The 15,019-nt window shown below is 37.9% G+C and overlaps 1 protein-coding gene across 45 annotated transcripts in view; it reads right to left on the minus strand.

The window, feature by feature from the left end:
- CLASP2 (cytoplasmic linker associated protein 2) overlaps positions 1–15,019 on the minus strand; it is a 182,152-nt gene that overhangs the window by 123,467 nt on the left and 43,666 nt on the right. For 36 of the 45 annotated variants that reach the window (XM_045436717.1, XM_045436723.1, XM_045436720.1 and 33 more), the window contains one exon: positions 1,198–1,344. In XM_045436717.1, coding sequence (XP_045292673.1) covers positions 1,198–1,344 — 147 coding nt within the window. Of the gene's footprint in view, positions 1–1,197; positions 1,345–1,726; positions 1,932–15,019 lie in introns of those variants that run through there. The other 9 variants (XM_045436752.1, XM_045436756.1, XM_045436755.1 and 6 more) reach the window with 3 other exon arrangements.

The raw sequence follows: 15,019 nt of genomic DNA on the forward strand, positions 1-15,019 counted from the left end.
AGACATTTCTATTTCAAAATATTTACCTATTTATTTATATGCATAAGAGTATATGTAAAGAGGTTATATGTTTATATATAGATATATAAGTGTGTGTATATATCATCTTTTTTGCTAGTTATATGGCACACTAAAGACAGTTAAAATGAAATATTTATGGCATTTTTTCTGCATTGAGAATATCACATGACTTGAAATTAATGTTTAGTTGTACAGAAAGGTCAAGAGAACACAACTTCTAGGACCTGGTCAAAATATACAGCTTATTTTTCCTTTCTCTCTACTTTTAATAAAAAAGCTATAGGTAAAAAGGGGAAAAACAAAATTCTGAAGATCAGGATTTTCCTACCAGTTATCAAAAACAAGGCACAATCTGTTCTCTCAAATTATAACACACACACACACACACACACACACACACGAAAGCAAAAGAGAAAGTAGCTAATGTCCTTTTAGCATTAAATATTTACTTATTCTACTAGGATTCATTCTACCAAAAAGACCTGGCAGAAAGTAGCACCTGAAAAGTACTCGTGGCTTTCTTATTAGAATATGAAAAAATACCCATAAAAAAATTTAAAAGATAAACAGTATGACAGAAGCAGTTCTAATACGATCAAAGAATGTACTCTGTGTTTGTAACTTCATAAAAGCTGTTTTTTCCAATTTATTATTATCAAATCCAGAAACCATTTTTGAGGCAATTTCACTTGACCACCACCCATTTCCTATTGTGACAAATGATTCAATATCCAGTATCTTCAACCATTTTTTCAACCCTGAAGTATTCAAGACTCACTACTAGATGAACGTATAGAAACGTTACATAAATCAGTATTTCTTTAACAACGATAGCACCTGAAAATTAATAGCCAAAATCTGAAAAACCTGCTCTCTCCTTAAAAACAAAACCAAAAAACCCCAAATCGAAAAATTCCCTTAAATGTCTCCCTTGAAAAATGGCATCTGAAAAATGAATGCACTCAAGATACACTAATTCACAGGAAACAGCAATAGATCCCATTTTAAAACCATTTTGCAAAAGGCAGCACATTCTTCTGTGTGTTGCAAGAGACGCCCCAGACCTGCAACCATGCTGCAGTCATGAATAAACATATTCCTCTGAAGTTCTAAGTATGTGTGTCCACATCAAGGGCACGAGGCATGCACATCAGATTGGAAATGGATTTCCATTACCTCCAACCTTAGGGCCACCTGCTGAACCAGGCTTCCTCGCACTGTTGACAGGATTTCCGGATGTTTTAGGTGCAGGAACCTTGAAGGCTGAAGCAGCTGATGATGGCCTATTTCCATCCACCGATTCCTCATCATCAAAGCTTTTATCTGCACAAAGCATTAGAAAAATGTATTTTAAGAGAACTACGCCTTGCTCCATTTCCCACAAGACTCAAAAATCAAATAAAGCTGTAAATAAAATCATTACTTTGTAAGACAGGATACAAAATAAAGCTCCTTTGCATAAGCATTTATATACTGGCCAACACCATATGAAATAGCCCAGTATTATTTACAATTCGACTGCAATATTATCATAGTTCCTACCTGCACATGAAGGCAAATCATAAAACCAGATATATTAACCCTGAGAGCGAAAAGCATTTTTCATTTTTCTGCTACTCATGTAAGCATTTTCTGCCAGCTCCTCCCATAGTGTATCTTCCAGCACACCCTGCCTTATTCCTTACACCCAGATTTTGCAACTTACAATCACAGATCCGTTTGCAAATCAGTCGCCTCATTCCTCTGAAAGCGCTGAATTTCCCTCACCCTAGGATGCTCCCAATGGTTCACATGGCCAAATACAGTAGATCTGGTACTAATCAAAGATTCTATCAAAAATAGACCGAAACAACCACAGAACCACCACTGAGGTTTGTGCCGGCATTTTTCTTTCTCTTCCCTGCCCTAGGTGCTGTAACAGCCAATCAGCTACAAGGTGACATCATCTTATGGCAGCTACTGCCAGATGAAAGGTAAAAATTCTCCATGTATTTAAAAAATTATCTATGCAGCTGCAATCCTTATTCTTTACCGAAATTTCAGAGGCTTTCAATACAAAGGTTTCTAAACCTGAATTTCTTTTCTCCTATTCAATTCATAAGAAAATTTATACAAATACAACATAAGGTTTTATGCAATTTTCATTCTGCTGGGGTGCTTATTATTGCATCAGTAAAACATGGAATATCACAGTGCTCATTTCTGTGCATAATTAACTCTCTGATCTCACAATTCTGCTATTTATTTAGGCCACAGAAACCAAACTGAACAATCTGTTTTCATAAATGATTCTAAAATATTCTACCCAAAGCTCCTTTTAGAATATTTATTAATGACCACACTAGTATCATCTCCTTGTATAATATGAACCGCGCCGCCCCCCCCCCCCCCCCCCGCCCCATCACAAGCTGTATGCATTTTACTTGTCTTCGAAGACGGTCTTCTCTAGGACCCTGCACAGACCAACCACGACAAACAAGATGGGCGAGGCAGAACAGCAGATTTACCACAGGCTTCAGATCAATAATGGGTCAGAATCTTTTCCTTTCAACTTGTTCCCCTCACCTATGCAAATACCCAAATCAACTAGAATGAAATCATTACTACAGAGGGATACTTCAACTATTAAATATATTTTAAAGAAAATACACCAGACAAGTGGTAAGACTGTTGAATTTATCTGGAAAAAAGAAAATCAAATAGACAAACCAATATAAAACCACATTTCATTCCATCAAGTTTTTTTTTTTAATAGCATAATTTGTAAGAAAAAACTAAACTGAAAATACTATCTTCAAGTTAAAAGATAGATATATTTTTTTCTTTTTTAGCATAACACTATTAGAGAGCCAGTCTGGATAAGTTAAAACCTGTGCTCTATACTGACTGCTCTGTAAAAAACACTAATATGATCCCCAAAAAACTTTATTTTACCACCACCATGTAAAAGAAAATGTAGCCAAGAGAGACAGAGGAGACACACAAATCTATAGAAAGACAGGTACTAAAACACTGAGTAGCCAGAAGTTCCCATGGAAACAGTGTTCTGTTCCTACAAACACAAGAATCGAAGAGAGTCAATGTCTCTTACCACTTAAAAAAATTTTAACTCTTAATTTTCTCAAACTATTGGGAAATTAAATTTTAACTTAAAAAAAATTTTTTTTAATGTCTTATTTATTCTTGAGAGAGAGAAAGACAGAGCATGAGCGAGGGAGGGGCAGAGAGAGAGGTACACAGAATCCGAAGCAGGTTCCAGGTTCTGAGCTGTCAGCACAGAGCCCAACGTGGGGCTCGAACTCACGAGCCATGAGATCATGACCTGAGCCGAAGTCAGACGCTCAACCAACTGAGCCACCCAGGCGTCCCTAAATTTTAACTTTTTTAAATCAAAAATAAGGTAGACAAAAGTATATAAATTGTAAATCTGCAGTTCGGTGAATTTTCACAAAACAGACGTGCAGTGTAACCAGTCTCCAGACCAGGAGATCATTATCAGCATCCTCTACACACCCTCACTAACCTCCCTGAAGTCATGATCACCTACCAACGTTAGTCTTGACTCACAGCCGCATTGTCAGCTCTACCCATTCTTGAGCCTTCTCTAAAAGGAATCATACGAGAAGCTAGCTTCTTTTCACTCAATATACTATTTGGGAGATTCATTTTCATTGCTTATAGTTTTCTAGGGTATAAACACACCACAATTTAGTCATATCCATTCTACTGTTGATGGACTTTTGAGTTGTTATCAGCTTGAGATGATTATGAAATAGCGCTCTTAAGAGGTAAGCAAATAAAGTTAAAGAGGCTTTGGGCTTTTAAGCATTGTTGTGGGAGTAGTTTACACATTTATTTTTTACTGAATAAGTCAAAGATGCACATTATAACCTCTAGGACAGTGGTACAGACCGGCAGCTGAGCATCACCTGGCAATTTCTTAAAAATGCAAATTCTCTGGCTCCAACTGAAATCTAATGAATCAGAAACTCTGGAGATGGGGGCCCTCCCGGTGACTATGATGCATGGTCAAGTTTAAGAACCAGGAGCTGGCAAACTTTTTCTATAAAGGGTTACATGGTAAATATTTTAGGCTTTGTAAACCATCCATGAATCTCTCTGTGCGGCTACACAATACTTATGCTATTGTGGTGCCAAAGCAGTGATACATGATATGTAAACACATAGGCGTGGCTGCGTTTCAATAAAATTTTATGTACAACAGGAGGATGGCTGGATGTGGCCTGCAAGTGAGTTTGCCGATCCCTGCTAGGGTAACCACTAGAATAAGAGTAAATGTATACATAGATAAACTAATACAAGAAAAATTTAAGAATCTAAATAATTGAAAAGAAGCAGGAAAAGAGATTAAAAAAAGATTAAAACAAGTGGATGAAATAGAAAAAAAAGATAAAGTGGCAAAAATGAAACCAAATATATCAGGAACTACCTTAAAAATAAATGAACAATACTGCATTTTAAAAAATAGGTTGCTTGTACAAGATATACTTTACAAAGCCACATAAAAGTTAAAGGTAAAATGACAGACTATGGCAAATACCAATCAACAGGAAGTTGATATAGCTACTCTAATTTCAAACAAGGCAGTTTGAAGAAGCATTACTAGAGGTAGAGACTTTTAGTAAGGATAAAGGGATCGATCCAAAAGGGAAAAAAAATCAGAACTCTAAATTTTTATGGACCCAGTAACATAGCTTCAAATACATAAAGCAAAAAAGGACGTATCTACAGAGGGGAATTTTTTTTTTTTTTTTTTTACCACTTCCAAAAATGTTATACCTTTTCTTGACTGTAAGCTAAAAGAATTCATGAAATGAATCCATCATCACAAGTCCCCAAATTAAAAATGTTTTGTAATTTATATGGAAATTATAAATATTCTACGCTTCAAAATATTTTCTTAACTGTAAATATTCAGACCAAACCAGTTCTATTTCTTCCTAGCACTTATCACCTCCAGAAACAATAGATGCTTTTAAGAGTGAACTAGATTGGGGCGCCTGGGTGGCGCAGTCGGTTAAGCGTCCGACTTCAGCCAGGTCACGATCTCGCGGTCTGTGAGTTCGAGCCCCGCGTCAGGCTCTGGGCTGATGGCTCAGAGCCTGGAGCCTGTTTCCGATTCTGTGTCTCCCTCTCTCTCTGCCCCTCCCCCGTTCATGCTCTGTCTCTCTCTGTCCCAAAAATAAATAAACGTTGAAAAAAAATTTAAAAAAAAAAAAAAAAAAAGAAGAAAAAAAGAGTGAACTAGAAGTTGGACTGGAAGTGGGCAGAAATGTTGTCCTGTTTATGCCATAACTCCATTACTCCTACTCCATTAGTCCTACTTCACCCCTCTGCCCTTTCAGAGCTTATTCTCAACATAATGTCCTGAACTGAACAAAATCATACCACATCACTGCTTGAAACCCTCTTGGGTCTCCATAAGAAGGTCTATCAGTATCAGTGCTCCAAAACCTGGGAGATCTTAGATACTACGTGGTTCTCTCCAATGTGATCCTACTCACTGCCCTCCAGCTTCTTCTCCAAACCAGCCCCACCGGTCTCTTTGCCAAGACTCCTAGGAAGGCCTCTGCGCTGGTTCCCTCTGCCTCAAATGCTCTTCCCTGCAGAGCCACCCTGTCTACTCACCTCCTCCTTCAGATCTTTATTCTTCTATCGCCTTCTCAATGAGCTCTTCTCGGATCCTAAAATTATAAACTTGCCAACATCCTGACACTACCAATCTATCCCTACCTTCCTATTTTATTTCTCTCCTTAGCACTTACCATCTATATATTTTATTATCTGACTCCCCCCACTGAAATGTGTTATTATTAGAATAAGAAGTTGTCCATTTTGTCCACTGCTATAACTCCAAATGTGGAACAATGCTTAGAATGACCCTTCTCATAGTAGGAAGACCTTCAGTCTCCAGGTTATTGAAACACAATTCCGAAGGCAAACAACTATAAACACTGAATAGATACTTGAGAAAAAAATCTTCTTAACAACTAAGTATCTGACAAAATCATAAGAAATAAAGGACAAGACCAGTACATATGAATTTCTATTTTGAAGCCTTGGGGGCAAAGGAAATAGAATTTGAAAATCCACATAAAAAAGATACAGATTCTACTAGGAGACTCTTCCCATCAAAAGCTGGTTTACCAAATGACTATACTCTCAAGGTTAAAGTGAATGATAAGTAAGCCCTTATCTTCTTATAGTCTTTTATTCTGTTCCAATGACTCTCAAAGGAGAGCAATAGAGAAGTAAATCAAACGGAGTACTTCATTAAGGTGAATCACTTAGACCGTCAAGACTCTCCAGCCCTCAAACTTAGTTGGCTCACATTGGGAGTACTCCTACTCCCAAGCAACAGCCAAGGCAAATGCAAAATTTTCCTGGAATAAAGTCTCTGGCCTCACATTATGTGCACAAATAATTTTCGAAAGGTCACTTGGCATGGCAGGAAACAAGACACCATGAGCAAGAATAAGCAGAAATAGACCATAGGAACAGATCCACTAAAAATCCTAAAATTATCAAGCACAGACCATAAAATGCCTATACTTGAAAGCTTTATTAGAAAAGCTTGAAAATAATTTCAGAGACCTTTTAGGAAGTTTAAAAAGTGACAGATTTTTAAAAGCAACCAAACAGAACTTCTAGAAATAAAAATACAATAACTGAAATTTAAACTCAGTGGGCAGGCATGACAGATTAGACACAGCTCAACTGAACTAGAAGATAAATCAAAAAGAAAAAAATCACCTGGGCTACATATAGTAGGTGCTTTGATATTTACTGAATAAATAAAAAAGGATCAACTACAGAAAGCATGATTGCTTTGACACCTTTGCTCTCACTCCAAAAAGACATTGGTATAGTTTAGTGCCAAACATCATCAAGAGGAAGAATTTAAAAGTACTAAAAGATAAAAACTAATAAAGTAGCAGGTTGCAGTGGGTATGTGTAGGATTGAAATGGAAAATGAGAGAAAAAGAGTAGTGGTAAGAGCAGAAGAAAAAGATAGGGATAATAGATGGGGGAGGAAGAAGAGATGATAATAGAATGAAGAAGGGGAGGGAAGGGAGGAGGAGGAAGGGCGGGGGAGAGGACAGGTAGGCAGAAATAAAAAGCAGCCCAAGCAGAATAAGGCGCTACCTTTTGCTGCCTTCATCTAACACCAGGGTACTGTTCTCAGCAAGCACGGAGAGATTACAGGCCCACAATCCCTTAACTGCAATGCCTGAAAGCCAGGAAGTTCTAAAAGTCCAGCTTCAGCGTGTTGTTCTTTTTAATTCCAGTGTAGTTAACATACAGCGTTATATCAGTTTCGGGAGTACAGCATAGTGACCCAACCCTCCTATGCCTTACTCAGTGCTTACCACGGTAAGTGCACTTCTAACTCCCTGTACCTATTTCATCCTCCTCCTCCCCTCTGGTAACCGTCAGTTTGTTCTCCATACTTAAGAGTCTATTTCTCGGTCTGTCTCTGTTTTTTCTTTGTTCCTGTTTCTTCAATTCCTCACAGCACTGAAATCATATGGCATTTGTCTTTCTCTGACTTATGTCACTTAGCACGATACTCTCCAGATCCATCCATGCTGTTGCAAATGGCAAGAGTTCATTCTTTCTTATGGCTGAGTAATATCTCGTTACGTATGCGTGTTTATACACACACACACCCACATCTTCTTTATCCATTTATCTGTCATTGGACACTTGGCTGCTTCCATAATCTGGCTATTATAAATAACGCTGCTATAAAATAAGGGTGCGTGTATCTTTTTGAATTAGTGTTTTCATCTTCTTTGGGTAAATACCCAGCAGTGGAATTACTGGATCTATTTTTCATTTTTTCGAGGAACCAAAAATACTGTTTTCCACAGTGGCTGCACCAGCCTGCATTCCAATCAACAGTGCAAGATGGCTTCTTTTTCTCCACTTCCTTGCCAATACCTGTTGTTTCTTGTGTTTTTGATTTTAACCATTTTGACAGGTATGAGGAGATATTTCATTGTGGTTTTGATTTCCATTTTCCTGATGAGGAGGTTGAGCATCTTTTCATGTATCTGTTGGCCATTTGGGTATTTTCTTTGGAGAAATGTCTGCTCACGTCTTCTGCCCATTTTTAATTAAATTATTTGTGTTTTTTTGGTGATGAGTTGTATTAGTTCTTTACATACTTCAGATACTAATCCTTTATCGGATATGTCTTTTGCAAATATATTCTCCCATTCTGTAGGTTGTCTTTTAGCTTTAGCTGTTTCCTTAGCTCTGCAGAAACCTCATTTTGGTGTAGTCCCAATAGTTTATTTTTGCTTTTGTTTTCCTTGCCTTAGGAAACATACTGAGGAAAAAAGCTGCTATGGCCAATGTCAGAGAAATTACTGCCTGTGCTTTTCTAGGATTTTTATGGTTTCAGGTCTCACATTTAGGTCCTTATTCCATTTGAGTTGATTTTTGTGCATGATATATGAAAGTGGTCCAGTTTCATTCTTTTGCATGTAGCTGTCTAGTTATCCCAACATCATTTGTTGAGGAGATGGTCTTTTTCCCACTGCATTTACTTGCCTCCTTCATCAAAAATTAACGGACTATATAATCATGGACTCCTGGTTTTGTTTTTTGTTTTTGTTTTTGTTTTTTTTGAGAGAGAGACAGAGACTGAGACAGAGAGCAAGAGTGCAGGGGAGGGGCAGATGGAGAGGGAAAGAATCTTAAGCATGTTCCATGCCCAGTGCAGAGCCCAATGCAGGGCTCAATTCTCATGACTGTGAGATCATGACCTGAGCTGAAATCAAGAGTCGGTGGGCTCTCTATTCTGTTCCACTCATTTATGTGTCTATTTCTGTACCAGTACCACAGTTTATATCACTACAGCTCTGTAGTAGATCTTAAAATCTGAGACTGTGGTACCTCAAGTTCTGGTCTTCTTTTCCAAGACTGCTTTAGCTATTAAGGGTTTTTTGTGGTTCCATACCAATTTTAGGATGGTTTGTTCACCTTCTGTGAAAAATGCAATTGGTATTTTGACAGGGATTGCATTAAATGTGGACATGGCTTTGGGTAGTATACGTGTTTTAGTATCTGTTCTTCCAATCCACGAGCATGGACTATCTTTCCATTTGTGTCATCTTCACTTTCTTTCATCACTGTTCTATAGTTTTCACTGCACAGGCCTTTTGTCTTAGTTTATTCCTAGATACTTTATTATTTTTGGTGCCACTGTAAATGGGATTGTTTTCTTAATTTCTTTTCTTGCTGCTTCATTTTTAGTGTATGGAAATGCAACGGATTTCTGTACATTGATTTTGTATCCTGTGACCTTACTGAATTCACTTATCAGTTTTAGCAGTGTTATGGAGTCTTTCAGGTTTTCTATATATAATATGATGTCATCTGCAAACAGTGAAAGTTGGCTTTTTCCTTACCAGTCTGCATGCCTTTTACCTCTTTTTCTTGGACTGCCAGTACTATGGTGACTAAAAGTGGTGAGAGTGGACATCCTTGTCTTGTTCCAGAGTTTTGGGGGAAAGCTCTGTTTTTCACCACTGAAGACGATGTTAGGGGTGAGTTTTTCATATATGCCCTTTATTATATTGAGGTATATTTCTTCTAAACCTACTTTGTCGAGAGTTTTATGAGAAATGGATGTTGTACTTTGTCAAATGCTTTTTCTGTGCCTATTGAAATGATCATATGGTTTTTGACCTCTTTCTTGTTGATGTGATGTACACATTGACTGATTTGTGAATACTGAACTACTCTTACATCCCAGGAATAAATCCCACTTGATCATGTGAATGATTTTTAATTTACTGCTGAATCTGATTTGCTAACATTTTGTTGAGGATTTTTGCATCTATGTTAATCAGAGATGTTGGCCTGTAGTTCTCTTTTTTTGTAGGTCCTTATCTGGGTTTTAGTATCAGGGTAATGCTGGCCTCTTAGAACAGATTTGGAAGCTTTCCTTCCTCTTCTATTTTTTTGGAATAGTTGGAGAAGAATAGGTTATTAACTCTTCTTTAAATTGTTTTTTCTTTTTAAATTCATTTGGTAGCAAAATCTAAGCTGATTTGAACTCAGTTTATGGCACAACATGTGAACTGACATGAAGCTATTTTTTTGTCTTTATTTTACTCATTGTGAATTTGCATATACTTAACTGCAAAAATATTAATCTGCTTGACTACGAGGTACAGCCCAGGACACAGCTGGAGTTTTTGTATGATACAATGGTTTATGATCGTTGCTTTTCTAAATCTGACATAAGCAGAATTCCAAAACATAGCTGGTCCCCGACGTTTCAGATAAGAAATTGTAAATTTATATTACCATTATCAGATTCCTTCCTTTTTTTTCTTTTTCCCTTCTAAGGAAAGCCATGTATTCAAATGGCTATTCAAACTTTCCACTTCACTTTTATGGGTGCATGTATTCCAACACCTGAAATTTCTGCCTCTGAATTCATTTAAAGGATGAAAAACTGCTCCATCCGTGCATGACAAACAGAAGATCAAGCCAAAATTGTATACCGTATCTCCTTTAAAAAAATTCACTTTGTGTGGCTTTTCTTCAGTAAACCAACCAGTTCAGAAAAAACCCACAACGCCACCATTTTCATGCACAAATACAGTGTTTCATATTAGTTTCTTATACCAAAGTTCCTCTTTTCTCTTGAAGCTATATCCTTCCTTATTCTAATTAAAACAATGAGCAGGAAGACTCTGGATTCCTGAATAGTCTTACCTTCTTACCTATCTAACAATCACCATGGTCATATTGAACAGCTAAATTAGTAACTGAGATTAGGAAACAATAATCACTATAAGATGGTACTACAGGTTTCTCAAACTCAAACATGTTTAATCATTTGCATTCCCCATTGTGCTTTTTTAAAATTTATTTTTATTTTTTACATTTATTTAGTTTTGAGAAACAGAGTGAGACAAAGCGTGAGCGGGGGAGGGGCAGAGAGAGAGAAGGAGACACAGAATCCGAAGCAGGCTCCAGGCTGAGGTGTCAGCACAGAGCCCGACGCGGGGCTCGAACCCACAAGCTGGGAGACCATGACCTGAGCCGAAGTCGGTCGCTCAACCGACCGAGCCACCCAGGTGCCCCCCCATTGTGCTTTTACAATAGAATACTTTCCTTAGCTTTCCTCTGACCTCACAGGTCCCGCTAGCTCAGTCTCTTCCTCCTTTATCCAATCACTAAATGTTGAGTATGTTCCTTCTCTCCAGCTTACACACTTTCTAAATGCCTTCATCCATTCTCAATAGTTTAAAACACCTTCTATATGCTGACAACCCTGAGCTATTTGTCTCTAGCCTATACCATCTCTGAATACCAGACTTAGATATTCAGCTGCCCTACTAAACATCTCCCCCATGGATATCTCAAAGGCATCTCTAACTTGACATATATACCTTAACACCAACACCATCTCCAAACCTGTTGTCCTGAAGTCTACTTCTATCCCAGTAAATGAAATCACCATCTACTTAGCTGCTCAAGCTCACAATATAGGAGCCCCATTCCGAGTTCTCTGCCTTCCTTTATCAACAGCTCTTGTACATAACTCCAAGTTATATCTCAAATTCACCTATTTCTCTTTATTTCTGCTGTCCCTCCTAATCTAAGACCAGACCAGTATCGTCTCTACCTATACTGCTGCAACAACTTCTTAACTGGTTTGCCTGATTCCATTCTTAACTTTCCAAACCCCAGAGTAAACAATAAGATCATCTAAAAATGTAATTTGGACCAGTGGCTGCTGAAACTGTTAAGTGAAAGGCTGGTGGGGAACTTTTTAAGAATAGATCAGGCTGATAACACCTAAACCCACTGTTGTATATTAGTATCACACACAAAAAGACAATCAGGCACTGGATAGCTTCTGACAAAATACACAATACCATCTATAAAAATATGTGTCCAGTGGCACCTGGGTGGCTCAGTCAGTTAAGCATCTGACTTCGGCTCAGGTTATGATCTCACCCGTGGTTCATGAGCTTGAGCCCTGCATCGGGTGAGCTCCAGCCCTGCATCGGGTAAGTCCAACCCAAATTGGATGAACCATGCTCTCACGCTCGCTCGCTCTCCCCCCTCCCCCCCCGCCGCCCTTCATGGGATTCTCTCTCTCTCTCTGCCACTCAGTCGTGTCCCCGCCCCCCCCAAGATGTGTCAACCCCCCACAAAAAAACAAACAAAAAAATTAGACCTGATTCTGATCAAACCATTAGCAGAATTTTCAATTTTTAGGAAATAAAGGGGCTATAAAAACGTTAAAAAAACATAACATAAAACCAACATGGCAATGTAATCATCAAAATCTGGCAGGTGGGAAACTTTACCTGTTAGATGTTTTCTTGTTCAACAAAAAAGTGGCAAGAGAAGAAAAAGTGAGACAACTGCTGTAGATGAATAGAGCCTTAAGTGATATATCAACCAATTACAATGGTGAACCTTGTTTGAATCCATATTCAAACTGTAAAAAGATATTTAGGAAGCAACTGAGTAAAATCTGAACACTGAATATTTGACACTAAGGCTTAACTTTTTAGATGTGAAAATTGGTTGTCAATGAAATATTTCCCGGTAACAAACAAAACCTGTCTTTTCTAAAGTACTCTAATTGTCTTTTAAAAAGACACGTTATTTTGTGTGTGTGTGTGTGTGCGTGTGTGCACGCATGCGTGTCCACACACATACCCCAGGCCAGCATGAGAGGTAAGGCTAGGGGATGATAGGAGGGATACAGATGAATAAAGATTGGTTATGTATTGATAATTTCTTGAAGCAGGATAGTAGGCGGCAATGGAGGTTTGGCACAACGTTCTCTATTTTTAGGCATGTTTGAAATACTTCCTTAAAAGAAATATGGTAATTTGAATCACTTTGCTCTCTTGTTTAAAAGCCTGTGATGGAACCCTAATAAAATTATAAGCACCATCATAAGACCACAGAAAATGAGGCAGGGCAAAGTATGTGAAATCAGCACCCAAAAGAGAGCAACAAATTCTTATAAAATGCAAATTAAAAGATAGAAAGTTTTTGAAGAATAAAACCACAGTAAAGCTGCAACTCATAATTCTCAGAAGCAGACTGAAACAGCAATGAGAATTCATCTAACCCACCTTGTAGAATGACAGGAGTGACAATCTCTAAGCCAGCAAATACAGGAATGATTTGCAAGGAACCACTGAAAATCTATGAAATGATTTCATCATTTAGCTCTTCCCACGCCCAACTCAGAAAGCTCAATATTTTATATGTAAGTGTGCATGTTTACACACGCACGTGTGTGCCTATGTGCACATGTGCGCGTGTGCACGCACACACACACACACCTGTAAAAATGGAACCACCAGAAAAGGGGAAAAGGTTTAGCCATATTAACTTTTATTTGTTAAAATTAAAATTTAATAGAAGGATTAGATGAGAAAGTCAAGGAGAACTCCTAGAATACAAAGTAAAAGAGAAAGCCATAAAACTTAATAGAGGAGACAAAATAAAGGGCAGTGAATCAACACTGGAATCACAGGAGTGAAACCTCCAGTGAATCACAGGAGGTTCAACATATATCTGACGGGTTAACAATTCCATAAGGAGAGACTAAAGCTAATGAAGGGGAGAAACTTACCAAAAGAAAATAATAGAAGATTTCTCATAGTTAAAGAAAATGACAAGTCTTCATAAGTAAAAATAATCAAATAGTAAACGTTTAAAATATATTCAATTTAAACTAAAACAGAAACTTTCAGTAAAATGACTAGAAATTAAAACTCCAAGTGCTTCAAAATAAAACGGCCAAATTTTAATATTCACATAATGATGCTATGTTTCAGCAGCACAGTTAATTTTAAATTGTTAACAATTTTATTTATAAAAAATAAAGTCCATCTTATATAAAGTTGAAAAGAAACAAAATTTGATAAAGTCTCTTAGAATTTCTAGGTAGGCATTAACTCACTAGTTAAAAAGCCTACTTGAAGTCTTACACCCTTTTCTTTAAAGAAGCCCATAAAAACTTTAAGACCTTTGATAGTTCAATGAAGGGGCAAACACAATTTAAACCATCACTCGTTATTAATAAAATTAAAAACAACATATTTCATGATAATCATAATATCAAGTATATAATAAATAAGCTCAAATTAAGGTTTATTTATACCTGTTATAAAAACCATGTTGGGTAAATTTCCATGAGCACTTCAGTTGGTCATATTAGCTGTCGAGAACATCAACTATACGTTCTTTTTATTTTTTTTTTTTAACGTTTATTTTTGAGACAGAGAGAGACAAAGCATGAACGGGGGAGGGTCAGAGAGAGAGAGAGACACAGAATCTGAAACAGGCTCCAGGCTCTGAGCTGTCAGCACAGAGCCCGACGCGGGGCTCGAACTCATGGACCGCGAGATCATGACCTGAGCCGAAGTCAGCCGCTTAACCGACGGAGCTACCCAGGCGCCCCTCAACTATACCTTCTACATGTACAAAAAAAAAAAAAAAAAGATGTAAGCCTTTTCTTGAAGATTCAGGTTCATTAGCAACATCATGCTGGAGGATATGCTGCTACTGTGGCCCAAGCCCTTGCACCCAGACGGGTAAATGGAGTCTGTTTCAAGAAGGCTAAGATTTTTGATCCTAGTACCCCCTGCTACTGCCTATCTTGCTGAATGTCCAATCTTTTATCCCCTGTAACTTACTTCTTCTCCCTACAGACTCTTTGTTTTCCCCATTATCACTGCTCCTAGAAAACAAGTGTGGCCCTTTTGCCAGGGAGTCAAAGGGCTGCTTTCTTTCAGTGATTTGTATCACCCAATTCTAGCACGGAATATTCAAAGGTACAGGAGAGGCGTGATCTATCCAGCACTGGTTCTTGCTGTTGTTCCCTACCCACGAAATCAGTACTGATACGTCAGTTTGGGGTGGTCCAGAAGGCTTACCGCTAGTAAAGTCAAGGTTGTATCATTACTTGTATATG

The sequence above is a fragment of the Leopardus geoffroyi genome, chromosome C2 (assembly GCF_018350155.1).
Source record: "Leopardus geoffroyi isolate Oge1 chromosome C2, O.geoffroyi_Oge1_pat1.0, whole genome shotgun sequence".
NCBI lineage: Eukaryota > Metazoa > Chordata > Mammalia > Carnivora > Felidae > Leopardus > Leopardus geoffroyi.